At 36.5% G+C, this 13,318-nt stretch overlaps 1 protein-coding gene across 2 annotated transcripts in view; it reads right to left on the reverse strand.

Annotated features, from left to right (window-relative positions):
- APC (APC regulator of WNT signaling pathway) overlaps positions 1–13,318 on the reverse strand; it is a 102,887-nt gene that overhangs the window by 37,481 nt on the left and 52,088 nt on the right. For both annotated transcript variants that reach the window (XM_056323799.1, XM_056323798.1), the window contains exons 3-6: positions 11,704–11,788; positions 10,570–10,771; positions 5,116–5,224; positions 3,375–3,488 (exon numbers count right to left, since the gene is read on the reverse strand). In XM_056323799.1, the coding sequence (XP_056179774.1) occupies positions 3,375–3,488; positions 5,116–5,224; positions 10,570–10,771; positions 11,704–11,788 (510 nt within the window). The remainder of the gene's footprint in view (positions 1–3,374; positions 3,489–5,115; positions 5,225–10,569; positions 10,772–11,703; positions 11,789–13,318) is intronic.

Below are 13,318 nucleotides of genomic sequence, written 5' to 3' on the forward strand. Positions count from 1 at the left end.
AGGGCATCAAAAGAATGTGAGTATCTGTACATACACACCTAAACATTGGAAATTACTTTTGTGCAGATGCAAGAAAATAAATATTGCATGATTTGTCCAGTATCACTGATGGGAGTCCTCAAAAGGGACTGGAATTCAATCCACCCTTTCCAATTTTAGTCCAGAGATTTAAACATCAGACCATTCTTCCTTCTGCTAATACAATATTCATATTACAGCAAAATTGAGGAGTTCCATTATCCAGGAGCATATTTTGTACCTAACACTGTACAAGCAGAACAAAGAATGCATTTCTTGCCACAAAGGGGTACAGCCTAACAGCAAACATACAAAAACAGAGGTATACAATCAAACAAGCACCAGGAATGGTTTTAACTTTAGAACCTATGAAAGAAACATCACTTTTTATTCCTATTTGTTTACAGTATATTCCCATTCATTGTAATGTTTACTCATTACCTTTATTAACATAAAATTGTTGGATAAAGCAACTTAACTTTCAGAGTTACAAATTATTTGTATGTCACTGCTATACTAAGACTTCTAACGAAAAAAATTCCCCATATTCACAGTGACAGAAAAAGTCACTTTCTAGAAAGTAAAAATAAGGAATACTGTTTTGTTTTTAAAAGGCTAGGTTTTTTCCCCCCAAATAAAGATACATAATAAACAAAGTTATTAATGTGTTGGTCTACATATACAAATAAGATGACTCTATGAATCTAACCAGTACTGAAATCTTCATCAGTGCAAGACTACAGGATCCAAATTTTCTTTTATCTTTAGTGGTTTGCTGTTTTAGCAAATTTTTAAGGATCTTGGAATAAATTCCTATGAGAATGATGATTTCTTGTGAGATTTTAAGGAACTCTAAACAAAAAACCAAAGAAACAAACAAAAAGACAGAAATCCTTTTTGTTCTGGCATGAAGGAAAAAAACTATGTGAACATGATTTCAGTCTTGGAATTGGAAATATTTTATATTTTACAGAATATAAATAAGAAGTTTGCTTCTCCTTATCACTAACTATATAGGCCATAACATTTGAAGAATCAAAATAAAACCTGGATAAGTATGCTTTCTTGTTTTTTCAAGGAAGAACTACCATTTGAAATTATAAATTTCAGGGAAAAGTACAAGTTAGAGTAAATAATTAAGCTAAAACAAATTGCTAACAGTCTTCCAATGCATCTTTCTGAATAACTGTTGGACATGTGCTTGGGTATAATCTTCATAAAACATAACATAAACAGTGAGCTGCTGCGATCTAACTTGCTTCAAAAAGAGGAGGTTAAAGGAAACAAAGCCTAGTCATGACAGTTGAAAGAGAGAAGGCCATTATTTCAGAGGTCCACAAGAGTGACTACTGCATCAGTTATCTGGGCAACAGCAGGTTATCAGCTCTCTCACAGAATAATTTTTGGGACTCTTTAAGACAGACATGTACACCAGCCTTTAACAGCTGAACCACTCTCTCCCTTCAACCTCTATTTTGCATTCTATTGTGTGTCACAATCACTTAGGGTAGAGGCAAAATACAGAACAGAAAGTTGAAAAGTTAGCAAGTTCATTATCCTTGCCAAACATGAATGTTTCAGTTTGCACATTGAAACATCAGTGTGAAATTATCCAGAACTTGCTTTCAGGTATTTGTACACCAATGAAGTTCTACACATTTTTGGCATCTGTCCTTGGTAAAATGAAATCAAGGGGAATTACCAGTCAAACTCACAAGAACCACATGCAGAATTAGTTACTTCCTATTTTATAATCTTTATATAATCACAATAGACACTGTAATTTCTGTATTATAGCTATATAGAGTGAAACGGTTGTGATAAACCCATGGACAAACATTAATTCAGAAAACTACACAGTATTTCAACATCATCTTGGTAGCATTTTTCCCCCACAACATTACAGAAGAACAAGCAGGAAAGAAGCTACTTCAGGGACAACTTAATTACTTTCATAACTACAGTCAAATTGTTCACCTGGAAAGTTTCATTTATTCTCTGCCTGAGTGCATTTAGAATTTTGCCAACAGCCTGGCCTACCTATTTAGTTTAATTTACCTTACTCCAGCTTAAGCTTGTTAGCAGCAAGGCAACGTTCCCAGAAGTTCTACTGTCAATGCCCTCACACTTTCTTCTGCAACAGGGCTAACCAGACATCTGCAGACAATCCTGACTTTGCTCTGCCTTCACTCAGGACTGGCTGACACAAGCCGCACAGCTAATTCCTGCAGTGCATCACCACTGATAACACAGCCATGCAGCTTCCAGATCAGAGCCAGTTACTATCCAGGCAGATTAAATTTGGGTCTGTCGGAGTATATCTATTAGACGAATCCCTACACAGCCTTTATGTACATATCTGACAACGGCAGGATAACTGTTTTGCTAATACTTACGACCATATGAATTTTGTGAAAAGTCCTACTCAATTATTCACTTTAAAATGTAAAGCTGCCTTTCTAATTACAAACAAAAATTTATTAGAAGCATTTGTTATGTAGCAAAATTTGTTACGTAGCAAAATTTTGTGTTGAGTAAACCTAGCAAGAAAAATACAACCTAAAGAAACTATTTTTATTGAAAGGACTTATTTTTGTAACATTCACCATAAAAAAAAACAACAAACCACAACGCCAAACAAAAAACACACCAACAAATTACCTTAGCAAGCTGGTTATTTAACATCTCTGGAAATAAACGGTAATAAATAATTCAAATTGTCACTCTACTACTGCATGGGAATAGTTTTTGTAACCAGCAAGCAACTGATTATTCCACTTACAGTTTTCACACAATTACATTCTATACTTCCAAATGTGCATGTGATTTGCATACAGAATTGTTCATGTTGTAATCATGAATACAAAACAACTCTTGGTGACAGCAAACAACTTCCAGACATGTATATGAACTACATTTTACTTTAATACCTTTTTTTCAGAGATATTCCTTGACCTATGGTTTCTGGTTAAGGAACTTAACAATAGTAGCTGGATTTTATTCTAAACTTAAAAGCATGAAAAAACCTAGCTTGACAGATGCAAAATAAAGCATTTACAAATACATGTTTGTTTGAAGGTAAAACGGTAATAAATTATAAGCAAATAATTAAAAAATACTTCCTTTTAAAGTTGCCCACTTCCGCCTATTCACAAGCCTTCTTTTAAACTGGCAGAGGATGGTACTTCTTACTGAGCAGTTACTTCCTATATTCTGATTCCTTTTTTTTTTTATTTGAAAGGCTAAATGCTCTAAGATATCACTGTGTTTACACAGAGTTTAAAGACCACCAATAATTTAATAAAAATGCAGGAAAACTTTTTCTATTTCTTCTAAAAATGAAGGACAAACTATACCTGTGCTCGTTTCTCCATGTCCTGACAAGTACCTAATTGTTCTTCCATCGCAGCTCTGATTTGCCTTGCCTCATACTCCAGCTGCCTTCTGGTCATATCTGTTTGCAAGGAGAACTGAAATTGAAGTACAGAGAAGGCATTTTAGTAAGTAATGTTTATGTAAACCATGTATTTCCCTGAACAAAAGCAGAACAACTACCTTTCCACACTAAACTTGACAGACAAGCAAAACGTAGTAACAGATCCTTAAAATATGACTGCATTATTAAAAACAAGAACACATAATGTTTAACCAGCAGCCTACCTGCAAGTTTTGTCAAATAACTAAATGTAACAGATAAACACTGAGACAGCATCATTCATTACAAGCCAGGAACATCTGGCTATTAATGTATGTCAGCATGGCAACAAAACTGTTAGCGTGCCATCTGAATCTGTATTTTGAAAAATACTCCGAAGTATCAAACTACCGTACATAGTCACAGTATTCACATTACTGCTGTCTACCCTACTTTTAACTATCCTGTGAAAAAAGCGCAAGTGTTCAATTAAGGAACAACAGCATAGCTTAAAGGAAGACATTCCATCCGATAGATTTTTCAAGGCCAGAGCAAAGCACTTCACTGGTTTTGGACAATTAATCAGTTTGCAAATAAATGAGTCTCCAAGAGCAGCCCTGCCATAAGACTTCACTGATGTCAATTCAGAGAATCACAAAGAGACAATCATTGACAAATATGTAAAATGCTACTAAAAAGAATGGGATCTGTGATTTTGTTGTGTATGGAGTAAGTAGTAATGGACATAAATTACAACAAAAGAGATTTAGCGTAGCTGTTAAGTAAGACATTATAATCGTAAGAAGAGCTAAGTCAATTCATTACCTACGAAAACAGGGAGACAATCTTAAAACCTACAGTACGAGTGACACAGATACAGCTCACAGTGCCTTTGGGAATGGGTTGCACTTCCTCAAGATCCTTTTTGGACCCTGTCCCCTTGCTTCTGGTGCTCTGATAAGCTCAGCCATGACTCAGTGTTATATTTGCTAAAGTCCAGCTGCTTCAACTCAAGTCACGGAAATTTTTCCATAGTCTGTTTCCACTTCCAGAAGGCTGTTATTCCTGATCAGGTATGACTGTAAAGGTGGGCAATCAGGTCTTCCCAACACTGTTAACGTGAAGGAATGCACTGCAAATATATCCAAACTGCTAGTTCTAACAGGAAAAGCTGTTATTCTCTGGGATATCAGACATCTTCATTATCGCTGATAATGGTGACTTCACTATGAATAGTTTGGAGATGCCAAGGTAAAAGCTTGGAGTAACAATACCTGCATAGGCCGCAGCATCACTTTACTTGCTGTTAGGAATTAAAAAGCTCCTGTATACACTGTCTCTTAGCCTAACACTGCTCTCAAAACTAAAATAAATCACTAAATAACAAAATGGATAAAAAGACCTTTGGGCAACAGAGTTAAAGAAGTGTACTGAGATGTAATTAATTTGTTGTAATTTTTCAGTTCTCTCTATCACTGACATTGACAGGCATGAGTTTCAATGTGTAAAATTAGATATGAAAAAATGCATTATTTAGGCTAAGTCGCTTTACAGAGTGAGTAAAAAAATGTTTTAGATTAAAATTATAGTAGAGAATGTCACCAAATTCATAAAATATAGACAACATCTAAACAAAGACCATTGCAATAGATACATGACCCAAACATACTGAAGCCACTTACATTTTCAGTAAGGGGGAGACTATCAATCCTTTTAGTCAGGTTCTGAAGCTGGGCATAATACCAGTCCTTTTCTTTCTCTTCCTTCTCAAGCTCCGCAAGCAGAAGAGATCTATTAAAACCAGAAGTGGGAACTGTATCACTATTAAGACTTCATTATCGTATGTAGGTACAGAAATAGGCATTGATACCCATTATAAAAAAAGTTTTAATTACAGATTCATAGAATTGATACAAGAATTATTTACTTTTAAAAAGAAAAAGGAAAAACGTAACTATAGTGAAAAACAAAGGATTTGAAAAACTGAGGATGTTAGTTAAATCCTTACAGTTAACAAAACATGGCCTTGGGAGAAGGCACAGGCACCATAAACATGTCAGGCTGGGGCACAACAAGGTAAACTCAAGTTGAACCAAATGGTTAATGAGACCATACAGAAGATTACTGGAAGTTCCTGTAAACTGTCCCTATTAGCATACTAAAAGGTCCACCCTCAAGCAAAAAGCCCCCTCCCAACAAAGCTTCCCTTCTCCCCCCCCCCCCCCCCCCCCAACATGGGCAGTGTAAAACAACATGGTACCTTTAAATGGAGACAAACCCCCGAGAAAGCTAAGATTAATATACACAGACTACCAAGAAAAATACTGTGAGAAATTTTATATACTATTTTATCAATCCTTCATGAACTATGTCTATACAGCAATAAATTTTATGAATATAGTTATGTAGTGTTCATGGTTACAACACTTTTCAAAATGTGTATTAAAATTTTCCGGCAAAATCTGGCTAGTAGGAGCACACAACGAAACGACTCAGGTTGAGTTTTTTGTTTGTTTTTAAATACAAGGTTATTAGTTTCTTATAAATGCTTTCTGTGAGCACTCTTCTTCCTCCTGACATTTTAATATTGCTCATTAACAGAAATGCTAAAATCAACACTTAACTCGAGACAGAAAGTTGCACACAAGTTTTCCCAGTACTATTTCCTATCCCTTAACTTCTGCACCCTTCTCTCTAAACTCAGGCTGTGGTCTTCCTCAGCAAAAGCCATATGAACCTTTATAAAGCACACAAGAACGTTACCAAAATTACTCAAAGTTGTTAAGGAACAAAAACACTGCATACAACAAAAATACAAATTTCCCAACTACTCTGATAATGCATCCCAGCTGTGATTTGAGAGGAAGATAATGTAACTTCCATACCACAGAACTTCATGTAGAAGAAAGAATTTTAAAATATGTATTTTAAAGGATTTGTTCAAGGATTAGTTCCTGGTTTAAAAATGTTCCCAACTACTTTTGATGACTTAACATTTATATTCCATACCAAATGCCAGTGACCTGACCAGTGTTCAAATAGAAAATTAAAACTGACAGGATCCCTCACTTCAGCTGCAAAAGACTGAAAAACTACATGCATCTAAGAGTGCTGAATGTTTTAAAACATGAACAGAATGACAAATTTCCATATTTGATTCAGCAGTTACGTTGAAACAGAATTGTTTAAGAATGTCAAGACTACACATTGTCATTTACTGTGCAGCTTTTACATCAGACAGGTTTGCTACTGAAATCAGTGAAAAGAAGCAAAGAGCAGCTATCAGGCCGTTGCAGGTAACTTAATTCTTCAGCCACAAGGATGGGGCTGGCATGAATTGCTTAAGTCCTTTAGACAGACTGAAGGGACAGCTAATAGTTCTCAGTGAAAGCCTGTGAGGAAAATCTTTTTTTGGCTTTCCAACCTGCCCATCCTCTTAACACTGGCACCTGATCTCTGCACACAAAGGCATTCTGCATGGCTTCCCTTTTTACCAGTTTGGATGCCCATGCACTGGTTGTGTCCAGTTTGTGAAATCAAGAGCATAATAAATGCAAGCCTTATAAAAAGTATTTTTACCATATGAGGATTTACAAATGTGAAAGGCCTGACTAATTCTGCCTCTGGATGTCAAAGAACTGGTAGAAGAATCCAGAGGGATTACTTTCAGCTAAGTGAACACGTGATTAAGTTCCTCCCATAAAATGTAGGGTATTCAGTTTGTGAGACACTGTCATTCAATCTGTTTTGACATGCACAACGGATGCTAGAAGCAAGAAAAGAACTTAGGAACCAACATAATGTGTGACCTGAGGGCAACTCCTTTAATTTAATAGTGTCATTTTTGCTTCTGAGTAATGCTTTATTTGGGATGACTAGTTTGGTATCATGGCTCCATGAGAATTCAGGTTTTAACAATGTCTTTAAGTCTCTCAGCACAAAGCCTGAAGGGCTAGTACAACTACAGTAGGTTGCACTTCAATTCCCTTGAAAATAAGCAGCAAGTCTCTGTAGATGTATCTGATAAGTTGCTCCCTGCACTTAACATTACTATCAGCTACTACACCAAGCAGAAGTACAGCTCTTTCTCAGCCTTCTGGAATTTCCTGAGGTTAGGAGAGCACTTTAGATGGAAGAGCTATTACTGATCATGGAAAAAAAAAATTTAAAAAAAAGGGAAAAGCCCTATGTATTTATTCCATTTTTTTATCCCCCCCCCCCCCCTTTTTTTTTTTACATCAGGACTTTCACAGTTACCAGAGAAAATTCTGTTCTCTCTCATTCACCATCAATTTCAGCGAGAATGCAGCAAAGCAAATGAAGCAAGCTTTTGGAACTTTACGCTATTTTTATGAGTTAATAAAGTTTCCAATTTGAACTGCTTTTCTGAAAGGTGGATATTTTGAAAGACTAACATTTTTGAGCTCTCAATATAAGAAAAGTTGAATGAATACAGAAAACTCGTTTCTTCTTTTGGAAATCTCTGCATGATTATGTCAATGTTGTTATCAGTAGGAAACAAACTATATGCTACTCTACTTGCACTATGTAGACTGCAATTATAATTAATACTTTCACTTCAATTGATGGGTGATAAAAATCTTGAAAATGAAACACTGCTGATAGATGCCGTAAAGACTTAAGTCATTCAGTCAGCCAAAGGGAGATAAAAGTCAGGGGAGAACTAAGTCATGAGACGCAAAAAATGCTCAAAATCACATTAAGAAAATTAAAAAAAAAAAAAAGAGTGGCAGAAACTAGAAGGAATAAACAAGTCATGCAAACACTTTAATTTAAAAATTCACCATAAGATTGTCATCTTTAATAGTAAATTACAGAATTTACAAAGGCGAGGTTATTAGATTTACTAAACTGCAGAAGGCAAACCAACACAGTAAGTAACATGCAATAACGTAGTGTGGAAAGTTTTGTGGCTGATACAGTCTCTTACCAAAAATACCTGGAGACAGCCAGAGAGAAAGCAGGAGATATTTAATGAAAGTGTGTTCTGAACCGGCAACGTAAAAGCACACACCCTCCCACTTTTTTCCTCTTTTATTTTGACTTTGAAATTAGAGGAGAGCTAAGTAAATGAGAAACAGGCAGATAATTTCATTTTCATTCTGGTAAGTGAATCATTTGATTAATTTTCTTTCCTCAGAAGACCACTTTTAGCCAAGCTAAAGAATTTTTTCCATACAAACAAAATTTTAGCAATTGTTTTTGTTTTTCTTGTTTATATTAATAAACACCTAGTGAATTAGTTTATTAATAAACATCTTCTGAAATTGCCACGTTCAAACACACATATGATTTAGTCCATGATCAAACACTGTTGCTCATGAGCAGCATATATTGTGGCAGTGTGTTAAGATACTGAGTGGAAATATTCTCCTGCTGCAGGTTTCCAAACAATGTTATTTTCTTCTAAATCATTTTAATATTTTGAGGCTTGTCAAGTTCCATGAGTTCTCTGAAAGTCTGTTTAAGTGCAAAAATTATTCTATTAGCAATTAACATGTGTTTATATGTATGTTTAGAAACACATAAATTCAGTAAGTATGCCAAACGAGTTCAGACACAAGCACAGGAAAATAAACGGTTGATTTTCTTTCAGAAATTCCAGTGATTTCAGATGCATGGTCCTACATCCCCAGGTTCTGATGCATTTGGCTACCCAGGGTCCACATCAATGCCCTACACATTCCTACATGTCCCTTGAAACAAAAAAGAATAGCGCAGTTCAGACTGTCTATCACTTCAAAAGTAATTAAGCCAGAAGTGATATGGCCATGCCTCTACAGATCACCTTCTCCACAGCATAAATCTGTACCCCATCCGCTGTGACAGTAACGCTGCCTAAACTCATCTGAAATTAAAATATCCTTATCCCTTTTTTTCAGCATTATTTGGAACAAAGACCAGCTCTCACTGCCTAAGCTGTCTTTATTGCTGAGAAAAATGTCCAAAGAACTATGACCTTAGAATCGACAAGAGTGGAAAAGGATCACAGATCGTAAATCAGATGTGCTAACCACCTTGAAGAACTCCAGCTGGTCTAAATTAATACCCCTTGTTCAAGTGACATGGAGTTCATTTGAATTGTAACTGAAAGTCCTAAGTACACTTGAAGATTTTAGTATCACATGCAGTAAAAATCAGCACGGGAAGAACACAAACAAGTACACTGTTTTGTTAAGTGGAAAATGACAGACAGATTTTTGAAGACTGGGATGAGCAAGGGGGAAGAGATTCCCAGATTCCTGAATATTCTTATACAGCCTCTCAGGATTCTAGATTTTATACAGCAGAACAAATACAATTAGTGATCCTGACTAGGGAAATAAAAAAAAAAAAAAAAAAAAAAAAGGAGTGGCTGCTAGAAAAGGCTCAGTATGGAAGTTACTTTCATTCCCCTGACAGGACCAGAAGAAAGGGACCTAGACATAGTACCTTGGAGGAAAAGTGTACTCCTTTCAGCTCTTGACTGCGAAAGTTTTAGTGAACACCAGGAAAGGCCCTTTAGAGGAGGGGTTTCTGAAGGGCTGCCTACAAACCACTATTACCCACCAAACTTCTGTATTAGGCCTCAAGTAGACTTTTTTGTTTGTAATGGCTACTAGGCATAAAAATACTATATTCTGTTTATTTGGTTTTGCAGCTCCCAGCTTGGCACCCCATCCATTAAGTAGCTGTCAATGACCAACTCTTTAGGAAACCCTGTCTTATAGACAGGCTTCTGAAAATACCTGGGATTTCAGTCAGATTCATCACATTGTTACTTTTTCAGCACTTAACAGTGGTGAGAAAACATCCAGGTGTTTGGGAAGCTCCACCTCTTCTCTCTAAATATTTTCAGATGCTGACAATCTCCCAACCAAAATAAGGTAACCTTCAGCCAATGAGTAACAATGAAACACATGTGAAGAAGCAGTAGAAACAATATGATGTGTTTAAGATACTTCATTTTTTATTGTGTGCGTCTAAATATAGATTCCTGTTTTCCTTACTTGTCAAGATAAATATACCATTGATCAGAATCATATACATGACAGCTAAATACTATGTCCATCGGTAAACCTTCATGTTAAAGTTAGAAGTCAATCCATGCTGGATGAATAAACAAAGTAATTTACCTCTCTTTTTCTAGCTCTTCTAAATAACCAGTGCTTTCTCTGCTTCCATTCATAAATCCTCTTCTTGGAAATGATCCCATAGGAACAGGACTACACTCTCCTGAACGGCTTGACACAGACCCTTCCCGGCTCCCATATGAACGCACAGACATCTTTGGCCTTAACTTCACCCCAGGGAAGTTGGTACTTTCCAAGTTCAGTTCTGGGTAATAAAGAGCAAACATTTTCAGAGTTGGAAGTTCAGCGGCACAAATTTAAAAGATAACTTCTATCTTAATTTCTTATTTCCTGAACAAATCTGTGACTTTCTGGTGGAAACATTTTGCATGGAAATCCACAGAAGAACACAGTGTGAACAAACCCAGTCTTAATCACATACTTCGAGAATACTAGTCAGCTGAGCAGATGGCCAAACTGCCATCTTGACAGTTGGAACAGTATCCCCACATGAGCCTGCCTGCCTCTTTCCCAGAGGACTTAGGAAATGGGCAGTTTTGCATAAATGTCCTCTAAGTTGTTCTTGCGGCCCACTTCATAATACCTTCTTTCTCAAGAGATCCTACAGATGCTTCATTGTCACACAAATGAAAACAACTCTATTCACCACAAGGCCCTCTGAACATAAGACATCCCCTATGATATTTCTGGTTCAGCAGTAGGGATAATCCATGTTCTACAGGGATCTGGGCTTGCTTTGCACATCCCATATAATGGGATGATGCACATTCCAGCACATCCTTTAGGGGAGGGGGCATCGAAGTACAGAATGACAGATACAATTCCAGTAATATGACACGGAGAGGGCAAGGCATGTAAACAAGTTTAGAAAATTGGTGGAACTAATCCATCATTAACTTAAATGTATTTTTACTGAATGAAATGCATCTTATACCAAAAGCAATTCATATCAAGCCTTAGGGTGACAGCAGCAAAAGTATAAAAGCAGCATAGGTACTTCTTTGTTTTTGCGAATGTGTCTTGAAGCGCTTAGCAAAAATAACAGGCACAGAGACTAAGCCTAACCATCAAAGTCAGCATTGGAAAGAAGATGAAGCCGAGTTAGAAAATTTTATGCCAAATTAAAAACGACTCAGAAACAAATGAACCCTCCTCAAAACATAATTCTAGATTTACCTTTAAGTCGTTCCAGTAAGTCAATTTGTCCAGAAGACCCCATTGCCTCATCTTCAATACTTCCTTGTAGCTGTTTCAGCACCTCCTGTAAGAAATGAAGCTTAGTTAAGGAATACTTACAATAATAAAATCACAAGGTACATAAATCTTATCCTGGCCTCAAATGCACATTTATGTAACAGCTACTAAGAGACTGATGTAAATTAGATTTCATGGGAGCAGTGATCAAGTGTCATAACTTTAATTGCCATCAAATACATTCTACAGTATTTCCCCAAGCACTGTCACAATGTAAAGTATATCCAGAATAACTCATCCTCTCTGTAGTCCAAACTATTGGCTTATTTAAAATTTCTTCTCAAAGTCAATACCATTTATCTTGAATTTACAGATGGAGAAATGGAAGCCCAGAGAAATCAGTTACATTTCTCCATCTGTGTACCTAAAATTAGTCATGCAAAAACAAAATTTGGATACATAGTAAAAGTTACAAAAGTATCTTGAATACCACACTTTTTAAACCTCAAAACCACAGCAGAAGTAAACCCCAGGTTTTATTTTCTATGAGGCCTCAACACCGCTGTAAAACAGCAAGGAGAATCACATTATTCTTATTGCTAGTACTGCTACTACCACCACACCTATGAGGAAAAGACTTAAGATTCCTTCACGGTGTCCTATTATTTGGCTTATTACTACTATCACCATGACCATGTCTACAAGAATGATTTAGGACTCTTCCATACAGCTGGAGCTTCAAAGCTAAGAATATTGCTATGTGGTATTGGAACTATGTATGGTAAAATTATACAGCTGAAGGAACATGTATGTGATGCACAAAAAAATTCATAGTAAACAATAACTACTACACTAAAAGAGGCATGTAAGTCCCCAGGTCCCTGATGCTCAGTGGCCTAAATTCAGGTAGAAAATTAAATGCAAGTTAGTGAATGCCTTTTCTACATCATGAAGGCAGATACATCAATAGCAAAAATAAATTGAAAAGACTGGCCACAAGGCAAAAAGCCCTTACTGGAATTTAAAATATCATTTTTTCCTGCTGTGGCACAGCAACTATTTTTAGAAGCAGCAGTAGTCAGGAAACGAAAACAATTCCGGATAATGAAAGGTACTCCATGCTTTTCATACACAGATTTTACACCCAGAATTGTACTCCTGTTCAGACCTGAAAAGTAATGAATTTTAGATAATTTCAAATTACCTCGACATCACTGTTTTGCTCTTTTAAGAGCCTAGCATACCCTACTGTCAACTTTAATGGTTCTTGCAACTTGTACAGAAAGTACCTTTTAAACGCATTTTGCTCTTTTCAAAGGAAACAACATCACAGAATCATTTTGTTGGAAAAGACCTTTGAGGTCATCAAGTCCAACTGTTAATCCAGGACTGCTATGTCCATCACCAAACCATGTCCCCAAGCACTGCATCTATGTATTTTTTAAACACTTCTGGGGTGGTGATTCCATCATCTCCCTGAGCAGCCTATTCCCATCCTTCACAACCCTCTCGGTAAAGAATTTTCCCCCAATATCCAGTCTAAACCTCCCCTCGTGCAACTTGAGCTGTTCCCTCTCGTTACTTCTTATCTGGGAGA

The sequence above is a fragment of the Falco biarmicus genome, chromosome Z (assembly GCF_023638135.1).
Source record: "Falco biarmicus isolate bFalBia1 chromosome Z, bFalBia1.pri, whole genome shotgun sequence".
Lineage (NCBI taxonomy): Eukaryota > Metazoa > Chordata > Aves > Falconiformes > Falconidae > Falco > Falco biarmicus.